This window comes from Saccopteryx bilineata, chromosome 5 (genome assembly GCF_036850765.1).
Source record: "Saccopteryx bilineata isolate mSacBil1 chromosome 5, mSacBil1_pri_phased_curated, whole genome shotgun sequence".
In the NCBI taxonomy this organism is placed as follows: Eukaryota; Metazoa; Chordata; class Mammalia; order Chiroptera; family Emballonuridae; genus Saccopteryx; species Saccopteryx bilineata.
In genome coordinates, this window is record NC_089494.1 from 104,866,171 (window position 1) to 104,886,321 (window position 20,151).

The window sequence follows — 20,151 nt, forward strand, 5'->3', positions numbered from 1 at the left end:
CTTCCAGAACTATGTTGAATAACAGTGGTGGAAGGGGGCACCCTTGCCTTGTTCCTGATCTTAAGCGGATTGCTTTTAACTTTTGTCCATTGAATATGATGTTGGCTGTAAGTCTGTCATGGATGGCAGACATTTATTATGTTGAGGTATGTTCCCTGTATTTCCACTTTGCTGAGAATTTTGATCATAAATAGATGCTGGATTTTATCAATAGCTTTTTCTATATCTATTAATATTATTATGTGGTTTTTCTCCTTCCTTTTGTTTATGTGATGAATCACATTGATTGATTTGCAAATATTGTACCAGCCTTGCCTCCCCAGAATAAATCCCACTTGATCATGGTGTATGATTTTTTTCATGTACTGCTGGATCTGGTTTGCTAATATTTTGTTGAGAATTTTAGCATCTAAATTCATCATGGATATTGGCCTATACATTTCTTTCCTTGTATTGTCTTTGCTTGGTTTTGGAATCAGAATTATGCTCGCCTCATAAAAGGAGCTTGGAAGTCTTCCCTCCTCCTGAATTTTTTGAAATAGCTTGAGAAGATAGGAGTTAGTTCTTTGACAGTTTGGTAGAATTTGCCTGTGAAGCCATCTGGCCCCGGGCTTTTGTTTGTTGGGAGTATTTTGATAACTTTTCAATCTCATTTGTTGTAATCAGTCTATTTAGGTTTTCTAATTCTTCCAGATTGATTTTTGAAAGATTATATTTTTCAAGAAATTTGTCCATTTCACCTAGGTTGTCCAATTTTTTGGCATACAGTTCTTCATAGTATTTTCTTACAATCTTTTGTATTTCTGCGGTGTCAGTTGTTACTTCTCCACTCTCATTTCTAATTTTATTTATTCGAGTTCTCTCTCTTTTTTTCTTGGTGAGTCTGGTTAAAGGTTCTTCTATCTTGTTTATCTTTTCAAAGAACCAGCTCTTGGTTTCATTGATCCTCTGTATTGTTCTTTTAGCCTCTATGTAATTTATTTCTGCTCTGATCTTTATTATTTCCTTCCTTCTACTTTTTCTGGGCTTTACTTGTTTTCTTCTAGTTCTTTTAGTTGCAGGGCTACTTTGTTTATTTGAGCTTTTCCTAGCTTCTTAAGGTATGTCTGTAATGCTATGAACTTCCCTCTCAGGACTGCTTTTGCTGTGTCCCATAAATTTTGAGTTGCTGTATGCTTATTTTCATTTGTTTCAAGGAAATTTTTTATTTCTTCCTTGATCTCATTGTTGACCCATTCATTATTTAATAATATGCTGTTTAGTTTCCAAGTGTTTGAGTGTTTTTCAGTTTTTCTATTGTAGTTGATTTCTAGTTTCATGCCATTGTGGTCAGAGAAGATGCTTGATATGATTTCAATCTTCTTAAATTTGTTAAGGCTCATTTCATACCCTAACATATGGTCTATCCTAGAGAATGTACCATGAGCGCTTGAAAATAATGTATATTCTTCTGCTTTTGGGTGAAAAGTTCTGAAGACATCTGTTAAATCCAGTTGATCTAGTGCAGGGGTCTCAAACTCGCGGGCCACGGGCCGCATGCGGCCCACCGAACAATTTTGTGCGGCCCGCAGACTAATCCACGAAGTTCAAAATATTTTGGATAAAATTAAGTAAGCCTAGGGGCCTACTTGTATTTTTCATTTCTCTAGCATCCTAGCTAGATATTAGCTTAGTTAACAGCAGTTGTGATGCGAACTACAGTTTCTGGTCGTTTTGTGACACTGAGTAAACTGCATGTACGATTGTGCTTGTTGTACTGATTTTTTTTTTGTTTTCAACTACAGTGAGAAAAGTGTTGCATAACAGTTGCCTTTTGTAGACCTAGTGCGGCCCGCCGAATAGCTGTGATCTTGCTCTGTGGCCCACATGCTGAGTTGAGTTTGAGACCCCTGATCTAGTGTGTCCCTTATTCTGCTGTTTCTTTGTTAATTTTCTTTCTTGAGGATCTATCCAATGATGTTAGTGGGGTATTGAAATCCCCTACTATTATAATATTGCTATTGATCTCGCCCTTTATGTCCATCAAAGTCTGCTTTATATATTCAGGTGCTCCCATATTAGGTGCATATATATTTTTAATGGTTATCTCTTCCTATTGGATTGCTCCCTTTATCATTATGTAGTGACCTTCTTTATCCATTACTATAGTCTTTGTTTTAAAGTCTATTTTGTCAGATATGAGTATTGCTACCCCAGCTTCTTTTTAATTTCCGTTTGCTTGAAATACTTTTTTCCATCCTTTTACTTTCAGTCTATGTGTATCTTTTGTTTTGAGGTGGGTCTCCTGTAGACAGCATATGTATGGGTTCTGTTTTCTTATCCATTCAGCTACCCTATGTCTTTTGATTGGAGCATTTAATCCATTTACATTTAAGGTTATTATTGATATGTAGTTGTTTATTACCATTGTTTTCTTTAAATCTACATTCCTCTTTTACTAGATTTTTTCCCCACTTTGTTCTATCTATACCAAGCCCCTTAACATTTCTTGCAGCATTGGTTTGGTTGGGATGAATTCCTTGAGTTGTTGTGTTTTTTTTTTTGTCTGGGAAGCTTTTTATTTCTCCTTCAATTCTGAACAATAGTCTTCCTGGATAAAGAAGTCTTGGTTGGAGTTCTTTTTTTTTCCCCCAGAGACAGAGAGAGAGATAGATAGGGACAGACAGGAACAGAGAGAGAGAGATGAGAAGCATCAATCATTAGTTTTTTGTTGCAACACCCTAGTTGTTCATTGATTATTTTCTCATATGTGCCCTGACCATAGGCCTTCAGCAGACTGAGTAACTCCTTGCTCAAGCCAGCAACCTTGGGGCCAAGCCGGTGAGCTTTTGCTCAAACCAGATGAGCTCGTGCTCAAGCTGGCAACCTCTGGGTCTCGAACCTGGGTCCTCCGCATCCCAGTCTGATGCTCCATCCTCTGCGCCACCGCCTGGTCAGGCAGTTGTAGGTTCTTGTTCTGCATTACTTTGAATATTTCTTGTCATTCCCTTCTGGCCTCATGTGTTTCTATTGAGAAGTTGGATGTCATCCTTATGGGGGCTCCTTTGTAGGTGATTGACTGTTTTTCTCTTGCCACTTTTAGTATTCTTTCTTTATCTCTTAGCTTTGGTATTTTGATTATGATGTGTCTTGGTGTAGGTCTCTTTGGGTCCGTTTTTAATGGGGTTCTCTCTGCTTCTGGAACCTGTATGACTCTTTCCTGCTCAATTTAGGGAAATGTTTAGCTATAATTTCTTCAATCAGGTTCTCTATTTATTGTTCTTTCTATTCTTCTTCAGGAACTCCTATTATGCAGATATTGTTTCTCTCCATGTTGTCACAGAGCTCTCTTAGAGTTTCTTCAGACTTTTTGATCCTCTTTTCTTTTTACTGTTCTGCTTCTGGGCTTTCACTTATCTTGTCCCCTAAGTCACTGATTTCATCCTCTACTTCATCCAGCCTGCTTTTAATTCCTTCTAGTGTAGTCTTCATTTCTGATATTGTGTTTGTCATTTCTGTCTGGTTCTTTTTTATGATTTCAGTGTTCTTTTATAAAAAAATTTTTTTTAATTTTTATTTATTCATTTTAGAGAGGAGAGAGAAAGGGAGAGTGGGGGAGAGAGACAGAGAGAGAAGCTGGAAGCATCAACTCCCATATGTGCCTTGACCAGGCAAGCCCAGGGTTTCAAACTGGTGAACTCAGCATTTCCAGGTCGACACTTTATCCACTGTGCCACCACAGGTCAGGCTCAGTGTCCTTTTTGATGCTTACAGTTTCTTTATTTAGGTGCTCATTAAGTCCATCCATTGTAGCTTTGAGATCCTTAAGCACCCTAACAATCATTATTTAAAACTCTGCATCCAGTAATTTGATTACTTCCATTTCATCCAGATCTTTTTCTGGAGATTTTTCTTGGTGATTCATATGGCCTATGTCCCTCTGTCTTCCATTGTTTCTGTTTGTGGTTTGCAGGCTTGTTCGAGTTGTGGTCTCCTAAACTAGTAGAGCTGCTTTTCCATTTTCTATATCTTAACTGGGTCAGGTGTGAGGAGCCCTTCCTTAAGATGTTACTCTAACAAGGGTTGTTAGGTCCTGAACTGATGCTCTCTGTATCTGACCTCTGGATGTCTCTCCCTGGACCTTATTGGCTGGAGCCTGGTGCAGACCAGTGGAGGTCACTGCCTATGACTGGCCCTTATCTATCTTTTTGGAGCAACAGTCAATCCAGATTCTGTGGCTGCCGCTGCTGAGCCCAGGTGCCATTGTTAATATCAACTTAGGCTGGGTTTTATCTACTTTTGGCCTGGAGGATGTTTATTTAAATGTTCAGGTTCCCCTGAGATCTGCTTTCCACCGTCTCTTATTGGTGGCTACTTGTTGGGCTCAGTACTATAAATCAGGGGTTAGGTAAAGTATTGGATGTCACTTGCCCCTTAGCCTCAGATGTCATTCTATCCAACCAAGGATGTGGCCTTTGTGTTCCCGAGGTGCCCTGTCTGAAGGCCCGCCACCACCGCTGCTGCTGCCTTGCATGTTCAGGCACCAGCATTGCTGGCACTGGCCCGCTGCTGCAGTTGCTGTGGCTTCCACCTTGCCTCCACGGGTGGGACTGCATCCACATGCCCGGTCTGCAAGCCCTGACTGGCCCAGCCTCCACCCTGCCCCCACAGGCGGGACTGCATTCATGCATCCAAGCTGCAGGCCTTGGTTGGCGCCCACCTCCACCTCACCCCAGCAGGAGGGACTGCATTCATGCGGGTGGGCCGTGGCTGGCTCCTGGCTTTCGCCCCTGCAGACAGGACCACACTCTTGCATCCTGCCGCAGCCCGCCCTCCAGCGAGCACTCAGCAGTGTGGGGGTGGCATTGTAGCTCAATCCTCAGCACTCAATACTATATCCCTGATGGCTCCCTGCTTCTAAGCGACTCTGTTCTGACTGCAGCAGGAGAGCTTCCATTTGGCTGGTGACCTGCTTCCCTTTGCTGGTATTGCTGTTTCCAGGAAAAATATTCACTTTAGATTTGGGGAGTGACTCAGCGCAGGGGTTAGGGTGGCTGTCCCTCAAAGTGTTTCTCCCTGTACCTCCTAGATTACACTCTCTTCCTGCTACTTCAGTCCTCTCAGCTCTCTCGTCCCCCGGAGCCCCGGGTGAGTGGTTGTGAAAGAGGTTTACTGCGTGGTCCCTTTAAGAAGAATCCTGGGTCTGAGAAATCTGTCTCTCGCAAACAATATCCTGGCTTGTTTTGCAGCTAAATACTGTCCATACGCCTCTTTTTTTTTTTTTTTGTATTTTTCCGAAGCTGGAAACAGGGAGACAGTCAGACAGACTTCCGCATGTGCCTGACCGGGATCCACCCGGCACGCCCACCAGGGGGCGATGCTCTGCCCATCCAGGGCATCACTCTGTTGTGACCAGAGCCACTCTAGCACCTGGGGCAGAGGCCAAGGAGCCATCCCCAGTGCCCGGGCCATCTTTGCTCCAATGGAGCCTCGGCTGCAGGAGGGGAAGAGAGAGACAGAGAGGAAGGAGAGGGGGAGGGGTGGAGAAGCATATGGGCGCTTCTCCTTTGTGCCCTGGCCGGGAATCGAACCTGGGACTTCCACACGCCAGGCCGACGCTCTACCACTGAGCCAACCGGCCAGGGCTCCATACGCCTCTTATAGGCTCTGGGGCTGCAGGCTGGGGCTTCAGTCCTGGGGCCAGGACCCTCCCCTCTCCAGGAAACTTCCCTCCTACCACACAAGTCCCTCCAAGCTGCTGCTCTCTCCTGGGGGTTGGGCAGCCCTCTTAGCATTTCCACTTTTCCTACCAGTCTCGGTGTAGCTTCTTCGGTGATCTTTGGTTATAGATTCCTCTTGGTTGAGCCCAAAGTTGGTTTTTCTAGATGACTGTTCTTAAAATTAGGTTGTAATCCACTTTGGTTCTGGGAGGTGGAAGTTGGAACATCCACCTACTCCATCGCCATCTTGCCGCCGTCCAGCCTAAGGATTCTTTAAATTGAGAACTTTAGACTCTGTGAAACTCATTATTGCCCCTAACTTTCCAATTCCATGAGTTTAATATAAGAACATGCATCCTTTGGACATGGAATATTGTTCCTAAGAAACAGAATACCAAAGCAGGTGTCAAAACATGACCCACCACTATTTTAATCTGGGTCCTGAGAAGAGAGAAAAGAACGGTCTGTTCATGGCACAGTTTTCCCTGGCGCCTGCTAATGTCTCCAAAGGGGTTAGAAGGCACCTTCTCCCATGTTTCAGCATCAAGAAATAAAGCAAGAGCCTCCCCAAATTGGTCCTGTTTTTGGCTCAGTGGAGGAGCCTGTAGACTGCAGCAGTCAGAGGGGACTCCAAGGGCTTTGGTTTGCCAAACTCTTCATAAGAAAACTTGACAAAAGCAGTCAAATTAATAAATGAAAATAAAAGCCTAATTTTCCTGTTTCCTAGCCAGCTGGGGAAAAAGTGTTAGAACAAAAATCACTGCTTCCCTCATTTCAGACTCACAGAATATATTGAATTAGAGCAATAATTTGTTTTCTGAACTCAAAACCCCAAATCTCGGGAGATGGGAGGCTGTAGTCCCATTAGAGGGGGACCCTTGCTGGTGGACTGTGAGCCTGCAGCCCGCACTGTGGCACCTGCATCACCTGGTAAATCAGCCTCCGTGGGAGGATACACTGTGTCACTTCCGAGCGTGCCCACGCCTCATCTCTGACTGAGACAGGAGCTATCCCCGCCCCCTAGTGTGGGCATCAGCTAGCAGATGAGGGGAGGATGTGGAGACACAGAAGATGCCTCTCAGGACCCCAGCATCACAGCATTTAGCTGCGTTAAGTGTAGGGTGGCTTAGGCCGCATTCAGGAAAACAGATAGGAAATTCTGACTTTTAGGACTGTGACTCCAGTGCCCATGAAAAACCATCCTTGCCTGGATGTCAGGACAGCCTTGCAGCTCAGCCCTCCCCAGAAAGTTCCGGGTGACCCTTAGGCATGATGACTAGGAGTGCCTGGCTCTGGGCTTCCTCTTCTGCAGGACCTTTCTTTTTCTTTTCTTTTCTTTCTTTCCTTTTTTTTTTAAGTGAGAAGAGGGGAGATTGACAGACTCCCACATGCACCTGACCAGGATTCACCCAGTAACTCCATCTGCTGCTGATGCTCAAATCAGCTGAGCTTGCCCTGGCCGGTTGGCTCAGCGGTAGAGCGTCGGCCTAGCGTGCGGAGGACCCGGGTTCGATTCCCGGCCAGGGCACATAGGAGAAGCGCCCATTTGCTTCTCCACCCCTCCGCCGCGCCTTCCTCTCTGTCTCTCTCTTCCCCTCCCGCAGCGGAGGCTCCATTGGAGCAAAGATGGCCCGGGCGCTGGGGATGGCTCTGTGGCCTCTGCCCCAGGCGCTAGAGTGGCTCTGGTCGCAACATGGCGACACCCAGGAGGGTCGCAACATGGCGACGCCCAGGATGGGCAGAGCATCGCCCCCTGGTGGACAGAGCGTCGCCCCTGGTGGGCGTGCCAGGTGGATCCCGGTCGGGCGCATGCGGGAGTCTGTCTGACTGTCTCTCCCTGTTTCCAGCTTCAGAAAAATGCAAAAAAAAAAAAAAAAAATCAGCTGAGCTTATCCTCAGGGCCCTGGGCAACGCTTGGACCAATCCAGCCGCTGGCTGCAAGAGGGGAAGAGAAAGAGAAGGGGGACAGGGCGAGGAAGAGAAGAGGACGGTCGCTTCTTATGCGTGCCCTGACTGGGGATCAAACCTGGGATGGCCACACACTGGGCCTACATTCTATCTACTGAGCCAACTGGCCAGGGCCCTACCGGGCCCTTTTAAGAGCAGCGCTGACCGAGTCCTGAGCCAGTGCTCATTCAGTGCACATCCCCTCAAGCTGCCCTCAGAGCGCAGCTAAGCACAGCAGAGGAGGTGGAAAGACCTCCCGGGAACTCAAGCTGCAACATGTGAACAGTGGTGGAGATGAGTTTAAGAATGGGATTTGGAACAAATAAGCAGAACAGAAACCGACTCATAGATTCCGAGAAGACTTTGATGGATGCCAGATGGAGGGTGATGGAGGGTGTTGGAGGATGGGTCGAAAAGGTGAAGGGATTGAGAAGTACACATCAGTAATTAGAGAATAGTCATGGGGATGTAAAGTCAGCAGAGGGAGATAGTAATATTTTAATAACTATGTATGGTGTCAGATGTGTATGAGATTTATCAGGGTGCTCACTTTGTAAGTTATATAATGTGTAATCACAGGGTTGTACATCTGAAACTAATATAATATTGTACATCAACTAATTTAAAAATAGATATTTTAAAAAATAAAATGGCGGCCCTGGCCGGTTGGCTCAATGGTAGAGCATCGGCCTGGTGTGCAGGAGTCCAGGGTTCAATTCCCGGCCAGGGCACACAGGAGAAGCGCCCATCTGCTTCTCCACCCCTCCCCCTCTCCTTCCTCTCTGTCTCTCTCTTCCCCTCCCGCAGCCAAGGCTCCATTGGAACAAAGTTGGCCCAAGTGCTGAGGATGGCTCTGTGGCCTCTGCCCCAGGTGCTAGAATGGCTCTGGATGCAACAGAGCGACGCCCCAGATGGGCAGAGCGTCGCCCCCTGGTGGGTGTGCCGGGTGGATCCCGGTCGGGCACATGCGAGAATCTGACTGCCTCCCCGTTTCCAGCTTCGGAAAAATGCAAAAAAAAAAAAAAAGGCAACTACAAAATACCCAAAAAAAAAGGGATTTGGGAAGACTGCGAGGGGTGGGGAGCAGAGTGGTCTGGGGTCAGTGACTTCTGAGCAGGGCCGTCTCCAGGTGTGCCTGCATGTTAATGCTGAGGCTGACTGTCCTCCAATTCCACCTGCAGTTTATGGGAGGCTGGTTTGCGCATCCTATTTTCAAGAATGGAGATTACAACGAAGTGATGAAGACTCGGATTCGTGACAGGAGCTTGGCCGCAGGCCTCAGCAAGTCTCGGTAGGTCCTAGTGCCCACATGCTCAGCCAGGGGAGGGTCAGGAGGAAGTCTGGTCTGTGTGGCCCAACTGAGCCTCCTGGTAGAAGAGTGGTGAGAGCGGGCTTTAGGGGTCAGAGAGGCACGTCTGAGGCAGGCAAGGTTCTCTGTCTCTATGCTTCCTTGCTTGCTGGGAAGATTAAGCATGATCACGCACGTGACGCTCTTAGCCCAGGACCTGGCACTGTGTGCTTGACAAAGGCAGTTGCTATCGTTCTTCAGAACAGCCTGGAAATCTACTTCAAGGGCACCTACTTCTTACCAACCTGCTGCCTCACTCCAAAGACAGATTCCCCAGCTCATCCTGTCCTATTCCATCACCTGCTGAGTGAATGTGGATAGGACCGGTGATGGCCAGTGTGTGCTGTCATTGGGCCAGAGGGTGGCAATGGCTGCACAAAGCAGTCCTACTTCCTGACCCACCCTTCCTCCTGTCAGGGAAGTAATAGCAACATCAACAACAGCTAACATGATCCATCTTCTGTTGGTACTTCTATTCCTATTTAAAGATGAAGCACATGTATTAGATAGAGCTCGATCACCCAGCTATTAAATGATGGAGCTGGGATATGAAAGCAGGGTGTCAGATTCCAGGCCCACGCTGGGTTTGAGTCACCCAGCTAGGATTAGAGGTGTGGTATGTGGTGAGGACGCAATGACCTGGCCTTCTGGAAACATGTCCAGATGCTCCGATAGCTCATGTACCATAAGAGCTCAAAAGGCCTTTGGCTCTTTCCCTCACACAACCCCATAGAGCCCAGCTGGAAGGTTAATAATCCAGTCTCCACCCTTACAACACACGTCCGGGCCTGGTTGGGGCAATCCTGCTGAGCAGGCTGTGCCTAAAGTCGGATCAGCCCACTCTGGTGTCCCACACGCAACTGAGCACTCCAGTCCATCAACATAACTGAGAGCCCCGGTCAGGTCCGGCCCTGCCTGGCCCGGCAGACTCCAGCTTGAAGTCTGGCTCCTCCAGCTGCCGACAGCCAGCTGGGAAGACAGTGACCCTCATCACCTGGGAATTCTATTCCCCAATTTCTTCATTCAAAGAAAGCTCAGAAGATGAAATCAGGACAGGCTGGATAGACCCATGGAATTCATGAGGTGGCAAGACGTCAGCTGAGCTGGGCCTTGACAATGAATAGCATTTGGGAGAACAGAGGGTACTACATTCCAAGGGGAAGGGTGTGAGCACAGGCCTAGCAGCAGGATGAATGGGGCACGTGCAGCTGATGGGGGGGACTAGCAGCAGGATGAATGGGGCACGTGCAGCTGATGGGGGGGACTGGCAGCAGGATGAATGGGGCACGTGCAGCTGATGGGGGGGACTAGCAGCAGGATGAATGGGGCACGTGCAGCTGATGGGGGGGACTGGCAGCAGGATGAATGGGGCACGTGCAGCTGATGGGGGGGACTAGCAGCAGGATGAATGGGGCACGCACAGCTGATGGGGGGGACTGGCAGCAGGATGAATGGAGCATGTGCAGCTGATGGGGGGGACTAGCAGCAGGATGAATGGGGCACGTGCAGATGATGGGGGGGACTAGCAGCAGGATGAATGGGGCATGTGCAGCTGATTGGGGGGGACTAGCAGCAGGATGAATGGGGCACGTGCAGCTGATGGGGGGGACTAGCAGTAGGATGAATGGGGCACGCGCAGCTGATGGCGGGGAACTGGCCTGGTGACAGTTGAGGGAGTGAGGTGAAGGGCCTGAGGCTCAGCTCTGATGCCATGCGCCCCAGGAGCCACTGCTGGCTCCTCAGCTGAGGAGTGAGGGGTGGGACAGGACTGGGCTTTAGTATTAATACTCCCAACAGTTTCAGAAACCTCAGAGAAGTAAGGTTTCCAACCCTGGGGCTAGGGGTGGCAGGAACGTCACGATGAAGATGTCAGGTGACTGAGCAGGGCAATCGCTGGGCAACCCTAAACTAGCAGCACCGTCTCCTCGCCGAGAGGAACCTGTAAGTGCGGGGCAAGCGCATGGCAATCAAATTATGTGAGGAAGTCTCACTTAGAGACATGGAAAGGGCTCCCGTAATGTTTATTTGTTATTTATTTTCTTTTAAAGATTTTATCGATTTTGCAGAGAGGGGGGTGGAGCGAGAAGTATCAACTCATAGTAGCTTCACTTTAGTTGTTCATTGATTGCTTCTTGTATGTGTCTTGACCAGGCAAGCTCAGGGTTTTGAACTGGAGACCTCAGCATTCCAGGCTGACGCTCTAGCCACTGTACCCCTACAGGGCAGGCTCAAGTGTTTATTTTTTAGAGGTCTTGTGAAATCATGTGAGCAGAAAAGTTCAAATCTTAACAGTTCAATAAAATCTAATTTGTAGCCTGACCAGGTGGTGGTGCAGTGGATAGAGCATTGGACTGGGATGCCGAGGACCCAGGTTCAAGACCCCAAGGTCGCCACCTTGAGCGTGGGCTCATCTGATTTGAGCAAAGCTCACCAGCTTGGACCCAAGGTTGCTGGCTCGAGCAAGGGGTTACTCGGTCTGCTGTAGTCCCCCAGTCAAAGCACATATGAGAGAGCAATCAATGAACAACTAAGGTCTTGCAACGAAAAACTGATGATTGATGCTTCTCATCTCTCTCCGTTCCTGTCTGTCTGTCCCTATCTATCCCTCTCTCTGACTCTCTCTCTGTCCTTGTAAAAAAAAATCTAATTTGTAAAAACTTTTCTCCCTACTACTAAGGATAGGCTTTGGCAAGTCTAAACAAACCACAGCAAAAGCAGAAGAACTTGTAAAGGGCAGACAGTGGAAGTACAGACTATAAAAGATATTATAATCTTAAGGATTAGTCTTAAGGGATGTGCCACACACCTGTTTTGTTTTGTTTGTTTTTTTTTAATTTTTTTTAAAATTCATTTTAGAGAGGAGAGAGAGAGGGAGAGAGAGAGACAGAGAGAGAGAGAGAGAGAAGAGAGAGACAGGGGGGAGGAGCTGGAAGCATCAACTTTCATATGTGCCTTGACCAGGCAAGCCCAGGGTTTCGAACTGGCGACCTCAGCATTTCCAGGTCGACGCTTTATCCACTGCGCCACCGCAGGTCAGGCCCACACACCTGTTCTTGATTTCAAAATCTATCAGAGATGGTAAATATCAGAACTTGCATGTTAATTTTTGAAGGAAATGAAAAATAATGTGTGTGTGTGTGTGTGTGTGTGTCCTCTTTTTTTAAAAGAGTTACTTGTAGTACGATTTTGCCAACAGGAACAGAGAGCGTCTTGCAACCACAGGGGGAAGTGAGGGTTACAGTCCGGCAGGAGCCTCGGGCACTTTCAGCAGCAGCTGGAAGGGCTTCTCCCTGCTCCCGGCCAGCTGCGCCCTAGTCAGCAGCCTAGTCCCGGGTAGTGCGCAGCACTCCCCCGCCCGCCCCAGGACACTCTCCTCCCAAAGCATGACGGGTCCTGAAGCCCCACGCCCTTAATGGCTTCTTCCACCCAGGCTCCCGGAGTTCACGGAGAGTGAGAAGAGGAGGATCAATGGCACCTACGACTTCTTCGGGTTCAATCACTACACCACTGTCCTGGCCTACAATCTCGACTATGATTCTTGGATCTCCTCCTTTGATGCAGACAGGTAAGACTGTCAACAGGGTCGCCTAAAACAATCTTTGAAAAAAAACGGTAAGTTGCCCCTTTGACCACCTCTGACGTAGAGGCCTCCACGGCCTCAGAGAACTCCCTGATGCTGTCCATCCTGGCGTTTGTAAGATGAACACTATTTCCTAAGATACTTAATCACGCCCCATCGGTCTGATAGTAATACAGGCTAGGATTTCCAAGACGGTTCCCAGTGAGATACACATGCTTGGAGTTTTTAAGTAACATTTAAAAAAGTTTTTTTTTCCTTCCCTTTCCTTGTCAAATTTGTTTTACTTATCAGGTGTATTTCAGTTAAAATAACAATAAGAATTTTTTTTTTCCTTTTCTGGGTAAAGGTCAAACCATTATTTTTGATTTATGCTAATGTGTTCACAGTGGGAAATTAGAAAGAATAGGAAATTCTTGTGTGTGTAATTTCAGAAGTATATGTGTATATATATTCATATTATACCTAGTTTATATATTTATACACATTATTACCAAAAAATAATGTTCTACATACATACACTATTTCATTCCTTTTCTAACAAGCATCTTCACCTGAGTAGTGTGAATCTTGTCAAGGTTCTTTCTTTTTTTTTTCTTTTTTTTACAGAGACAGAGAGAGAGTCAGAGAGAGGGATAGACAGGGACAGACAGACAGGAACGGAGAGATGAGAAGCATCAATCATTAATTTTTCGTTGCGCATTGTGACACCTTAGTTGTTCACTGATTGCTTTCTCATATGTGCCTTGACCGTGGGGCTACAGCAGACTGAGTGACCCCTTGCTCGAGCCAGCGACCTTGGGTCCAAGCTGGTGAGCCTTGCTCACACCAGATGAGCCCGCGCTCAAGCTGGAGACCTCGGGGTCTTGAACCTGGGTCCTCGGCATCCCAGTCCGACGCTCTATCCACTGCGCCACTGCCTGGTCAGGCTCAAGGTTCTTTCTTTGAAAACAAATGCCTACACCCAAACTGCACCACGAAACCAGCAGAGTCAGGCCTGGAGAAGGGGACCTAGACCCCTGTTGGCCTCCAGCCGAGCACCCACTTAATCCTGCTGCCTCGGGGCCCTGGGACTGCCACCCTGGGGGCCTGTGCTCAAGCTTATGAAATACCCACATTTGGTCAACTAAGCAAGAGAAATCCAGTTATTGATAAAACTAAATAGGTTTTTATAAAAAAAAGAATGTGGATATAAGAAGTATCTAAATAACTGGTCTTGACTTGAAATGTCTGACTCTCAAGTCGTTTGAGCTGCTGTGCCTTCCTGCCCACCCCCCACCACGCCCCCTGCAGGTGCCCCTTTGCACAACCTCTTGCCCTCTCCTCTGTCACTGCAGAGGCAGGATCTTGGGCTCTTGAAGCAGGTCCCAGCCTGCTGCTCCCTGTCGTCACACATGGGTTGCTGCCTGTGGCACTGCCCAGCCGCAGCAAGGCCCACTTTCTGAACACGCAGCACTGCATCCCACTGGAGACAGGCTAGAGAAACGCAGAGCCCTTTCCACCCAGCGTGGGAGGTGTCCACAGAGAGCGGTGGGGGTGAAGGCCACGAGTAAGACCACTCCACTGCATGTGGAGAACTAGAACAGAGAGCTAGAGCGGCTCGTCCAAAGCTGCACCAGCGCTGAGTGGTGGCGCCGCTGGAGCGCATGAGAATCGAGGCAGTTTGACTATTCTGGGTTTACTTATGGCTCCAAGTCTAGATAAAGTTTAAGGTTTTTCCTAGTATGAATCCCATTTTTTCTTTTGTGTCTTTTGTAAGCCTCTAGGGACTTACAAAACAGGGCCTAACCTTGTGTTTGAACTGGCAGGGGAGTTGCCTCCATCACAGACCGGTCTTGGCCAGACTCGGGCTCCTTCTGGCTGAAGATGACACCTTTTGGTTTCAGGAGGATCCTGAACTGGTTAAAAGAGGAGTACAACAACCCTCCAATTTATGTAACAGAGAATGGGGTGTCGCATCGGGGAGAAGCAAACCTCAATGACACTGCAAGGATCTACTACCTCCGTAGTTACATCAACGAGGCACTCAAAGGTATGACAGGCCCCCCCATCCTCCATGCGCCTTTCAGTGTGGAAACACCTGCTGACGTCTGCATTTAGGTTGGCGTTGGTCCGTGAACCCCACAATGAGAAGATGAGGTTTCTTAATCCTGTGGGGTTCAGCTGCACTTTGAGTTTTCTGCTTCCTACATTTTAGCTCAGCAGGCAAACTGAGGTGCCTGATACAGGTAGACCAGTGTTCCTGGCCTGAATCATGTGTTCTCCTTGATCCTCACGATGCCTCACCTCCCTGTACAGCTGTGCAGGGCCAGGAGGACTGGCTTTATTGGGTGGGGAAGCAGGGTCTGTAGGGTCTTTTGTTCCCCAAGCAAAACTTTGAGATCTTCAGCTTAGCAGAACTTGGGCTGGGGCTAGGACGAGGAAACCGTAATACTGGTAAAAGAGAACAGCAATGCAGCAGCAGCAAAAACAAATGATTAGAAAAGTCTGTTCCAGCTAAAATATTTTCCAAGGGCCACTTATTTCTATAAAGAGGAGCACTGGTCTGCCCATGTTCCTGATTCCCATCCAGGGCTGAGCCCTTCTAGAAAAGTGCTGATGGGTCTGCAACATCATCCACAGAGAGCTTGGTAACAAATAGTGCAGGCAGTGGGTGGACAATTTCTCAGAGAGCTGGGGAAAAAGCTCACCTTGACCTGCAAGTGGGAACTGGGAGAGCTCTGGGCAGGCAGGGCCTCCGCAGGCCTGGTGGAAAGATGAGGACGCTCACGCCAGGGCCTCTGTGTTTGGACAGCTGTGCAAGATGAGGTAGACCTTCGAGGATACACTGTTTGGAGTGTGATGGACAACTTTGAGTGGGCCACAGGCTTCACGGAGAGGTTTGGTCTACATTTTGTGAACTACACTGACCCTTCTCTGCCAAGGATCCCCAGAGCGTCAGCCAAGCTCTACGCCTCTATAACCCGGTGCAATGGCTTCCCTGACCCAGCGGCAGGACCACACCCTTGTCTCCAGCCAGAAGGTGAGCTGTAGGTCTGGGAGAGACAAGCCAGAGGGTGAGGGCTGAGAGAGAAGCCTTTTCCAGTCTATTTTCTCCGAGTTTGATGCCCTTCTCTTGGCCTCTCCATTCTTTTCCTTCATTTAACCAGTATTTAATTTCTTTGAATGTTCTTAGGACTGAACAAAACAACTAACTTAGGGTCAATGTTACACCTAGAAAGTAGGCGCCTGTCTGGGAACGGCAGGTCTGTCTTGTCCCAGCACTCCCACTAAGCTGCTGTGCGACCTCAGGCAGGAAACTCGGTAACTGTTCTGGGCAAAGATCAAACACAATGACTGAACAACAGTGCCTGGCATAAATGCAATATGCCCAATACTTGTTGAATGGCTGAAAAAATATAAATTACTATAAAAATATGAGACAATATCCAATTTAGATTATACTCTAATCACATAGAGATTTTTTAAAAAAATAAAACTATTTATATAACTTCATGCAGAGGCTCCTGACTCAGTGAAGGGGAGGTGCACTAAGCAAGGTGCTCCTCTGGGCACCTGTAGAGAACTCTATTCCAAGGGTCTAGCTTGGCTTAGGACGGGGTAACATAAACCCAATGACTCCATCTGCACTAGCGTGTAAAGCACCCTCCACTGTCCTCTCCTAGATGCTGCACCCACCGCGAGCCCCAGGAGAGAAGAGGAAGTTCAGTTCCTGGGACTGGCACTCAGGCCGGCAGACGCCCGGAGAGCGTTGTATGCACTCTTCTCTCTGGCGCTCCTTGGAGCCTGCAGTGTGGCGTTGCTGTCCTACAAGTACTGCAAGCGCTCCAAGCCCAGGGAAGCACAGTGGGGCCAACAGGAGCTGAGCCCCGTTTCATCGTTCTGACCCACAAGAAACCACCTCCTCCAGTTCTGCAAAATGAGCCTAGTTGCTTTGTATACTGCTGCTGCCCCCAGAACTCCTTAGGATCTTATATTCTGCCTTAGCCGACTTCTTCATAAAGGCCTTCTGCACTGTAAGAGACGAATCTTAAAGGGTTTCAAGTCCCTGATTAAAATGGAAATATCTTGCATCTTGCCCCAGGATCATTTGGGCATTAGGAGACACTGTAACCAGCACTTCGTGAAAATGTGTTGATACTGAACTTATCTAGTGTTTCTGTGAGGCACTTAACTTAATTGGGCAGTTTAAAGTTTAAAAGATTTTAAAGATAGAAACAGGAGTAAAAATTATAACAATCCTTTTTTATTAAGAAATCTACCCACTGCAATGTCATCTCCTACTCGCTCTTCAAGCTCCCTTCCACCTCATACCTTGTTTCTCAGAAAATAAAAATGGACTGTGAATTGTCCTATTCCCTCTGAGTGGTTCTCCTGAGAAAGTAGGCTCCACAGAAGTTATGAACTCACACCAGCAATTTGGGGTGTCTAAGATTTCCCACCAGACCAAGGCTGCTTACATGATATATTCCCGGGGACAGAGAAACCTTAACATCAGAGATGACTTGTGAACGATCCTTCCTTCCTACCTCAGCCACACTTTATGTCCTTCCTGCCTCTCCCCTGTGTACAGACAGACTTTTAAGGACTCCAGTATGGCCTTCAAAGCTCATGATACCTTGGTTCACTTTGCCTCTCAATTTGTGGTAGTTCTAAACTGCATGTAAGTCCCTGACAATCTCATACTCCTTTGTGTCTTTGTGAACACTATTCCTTCTGCCTACGATGCCCTTTCTTCTGAAAATGCCTCCAAGTCTCAGCTCAAGTATGTCCTTTCCCTCTGGATAGTCGCCCTGAATTCCCCAGGCAGACACTCCTGTTCGCTTGTGAATGTCCCCTATCACCACATTATATTGGAAGTCAACTTCCCTGCTGTCAGCTTCTTGAGGTCAAAAGACCATGTCTTGCTGTCTCTAGCAAGTGCATTTTGGAGACAGGGCATAGAAAGTACACCTGTTCCTTCTGTGTGTTTATTCACAAGACTTCTCCATAGGAGAGAGGAAACCACAGAAAGATATGGTCTTATCAGTTCCCCTAGAATGTGCTAATGGGACAGTCTCAGTGACTTAAAACTTATTTGGCCTATATATTTCTAGATAGCTGGGAATTTTTTTTTTTAAATAAAGAGTCATTTCCATGACTTCTGGTCAAGAAGGCAGACTAAATGCTGTGCTTACCTCCTCCCATGACGACATCAAAATTATAACTAAATTATAGAACCAGCATCCCTGAGAACCATCTGAAGACCAGTCAACCAGAAGTCCTATAACTAAAGCTCTGAAGAGCCACATCAAGGCCCTGGCAGTCCCAGCAGGGCAAGCTTCTTGCACTGCTTCAAGACCAGGTCAGTGTGGCCATGCTGATGGTTATGTGCTAAGAGGGCAAGGAGCTGGAGTTCTAGCTGAGGGACATCAAGGTCCAGAAAGGTGAATAAATCCTCCTCCCTCCTATCTTAGCTCATGTAATGTGCTTATTGTTCTACATAAAAAACAAAACACAAAACAAAACATAATGTGGCTGAATAGATAAAAAACAAAGCTTGTACACATGCTGCCTAAAAGAGACAGACCTAAAGACACACCCACGGACGGAAAGGGATGGAAAAAGATAATTCATGCAAATGAAAGCAGAAAAACAGGTGGGGTAGCAATACTCTTATCAGACCAAACAGACGTTAAAACAAAGGCTCTAACAAGAGACAAAACAGGGCATTTTATAATGATAAAGTGATCAATCCAACAAGAGGATATAACTCTTGTAAACATTTATGCGCCTCCATTATGCTAAGCAAAATTAAGTAAATCAGGAAAAGCTGAGAACTACGTGAATCTACACATAGGTGAGATATAAGACTGAGAATCATGGACACAGACAAACGTGAAGTGGTTACCAGAGGGCGGGGCTACCAGGGATGGTCAAGGGGCTAAATATACGATGATAGAAAGAGGTTTGACTTCTGCTGATGGGCACACAATGGAATGAATAGTTAGTTCACAGGCTATGGAGAGGTACACCTGAAACCTAGGCGTTCCTATGGACCAAGGTCATCCCATTAAGTTTAATTTCTAAAAAAAAAAAAGACATTTACATACCCAGTGTAGGAGTACCTAAATATATAAAGCAAATACTGACAGACATAAAGGGAAAGATCAACAGTAATACAATTATAGTAGAGAACTTTAACATCCCACTGACATCATTGGATAGATCACTCAGACAGAAAATGAACAAGGAAACAGTGACCTTAAGTGACACGTTAGACCAGATAGGTTTAATTAATATTTTTAGAACATTTTACCCAAAAGCAACAGAATATACACAAGCACACAGGGAACATTTTCTAAGACAGATTAACTGTAAGGCCCCAAATCATATCAAGCATCTTCTTGATCACAATGCTATAAAACTAAAAGTCAATTATATATAAAAAAAAAATCTCGCCCTGGCCAGTTGGCTCAGTGGATAGAATGTTGGCCTGATGTAGGGACATCCCAGGTTACATTCCAGGTCAGGGCACACAAGAGAAGCAACCACCTGCTTCTCCCCGTTCCTCTTCCAGTCCCACAGCCAATGGCCTGATTGGTTTGAGTGTGGCCTGAGGCACTAGGGATAATTTGGTTGGTCCAAGCACATCAGCCTCAGGCGCTAAAAAAAGCTTGGTTGGCCCTGGCCGGTTGGCTCAGCGGTAGAGCGTCCGCCTGGTGTACGGGGGACCCGGGTTCGATTCCCGGCCAGGGCACATAGGAGAAGCGCCCATTTGCTTCTCCACCCCCCCTCCTTCCTCTCTGTCTCTCTCCTCTCCTCCCGCAGCCAAGGCTCCATTGGAGCAAAGATGGCCCGGGTGCTGGGATGGCTCCTTGGCCTCTGCCCCAGGCACTAGAGTGCTCTGGTCTCGGCAGAGCGACCCCCCGGAGGGGCAGAGCATCGCCCCCTGGTGGGCAGAGCGTCACCCCTGGGCGCATGCGGGAGTCTGTCTGACTGTCCCCGTTTCCAGCTTCAGGAAAAAAAAAAAAAAAAAAAAAAAAGCTTGGTTGATTCGAGCATCATCCCCAGATGGAGTTGCCAGGTGGATCCCGGTCAGGGCACATGTGAGAGTCTGTCTCTCTATCTCTCCTCCTCTCACTTAAAAAAAACACCTCATAAGTGAAGCCATACTACCCAAAGCAATCTACAGATTCAGTGCAATCCCTACTAAAATACTAATGGCATTTTTCACAGAACTAGAATAATCCTAAAATGTATATGAAACCAAAAAAAAAAATTGCAAATAGCCAAAGCAATCTTAAGAAAAATAAAATTAGAGGTTTCACAGTACCCAATATCAAACTATACTATAATACAAGGCTATAGTAATAAAAACAGCACAGTACTGGCATAAAAACAGATATATAGATCAATGGAACAGAATAAAGGGCACAGAAATAAACCCATGTCTATATGGTCAATTAATCTATGATGAAGAAGGCAAGAATATACAATGGGGGAAAGACAGTCTCTTCCATAGTGTTGGAAACCATAGACAGATGCATGAAAACAAAAAGACCATTTTCATACACTATATGCAAGAATACACTTTAAAT

At 47.0% G+C, this 20,151-nt stretch overlaps 1 protein-coding gene across 1 annotated transcript in view; it reads left to right on the forward strand.

Annotated features, from left to right (window-relative positions):
- LCT (lactase) overlaps window positions 1-16,923 on the forward strand; it is a 58,399-nt gene extending 41,476 nt beyond the window's left edge. The window contains exons 13-17 of the mRNA XM_066281267.1: window positions 8,828-8,937; window positions 12,425-12,559; window positions 14,380-14,603; window positions 15,366-15,593; window positions 16,237-16,923. Of these exons, the coding sequence (XP_066137364.1) occupies window positions 8,828-8,937; window positions 12,425-12,559; window positions 14,380-14,603; window positions 15,366-15,593; window positions 16,237-16,457 (918 nt within the window). The 3' untranslated portion in view covers window positions 16,458-16,923. The remainder of the gene's footprint in view (window positions 1-8,827; window positions 8,938-12,424; window positions 12,560-14,379; window positions 14,604-15,365; window positions 15,594-16,236) is intronic.
- Window positions 16,924-20,151: the final 3,228 nt, after the last annotated feature.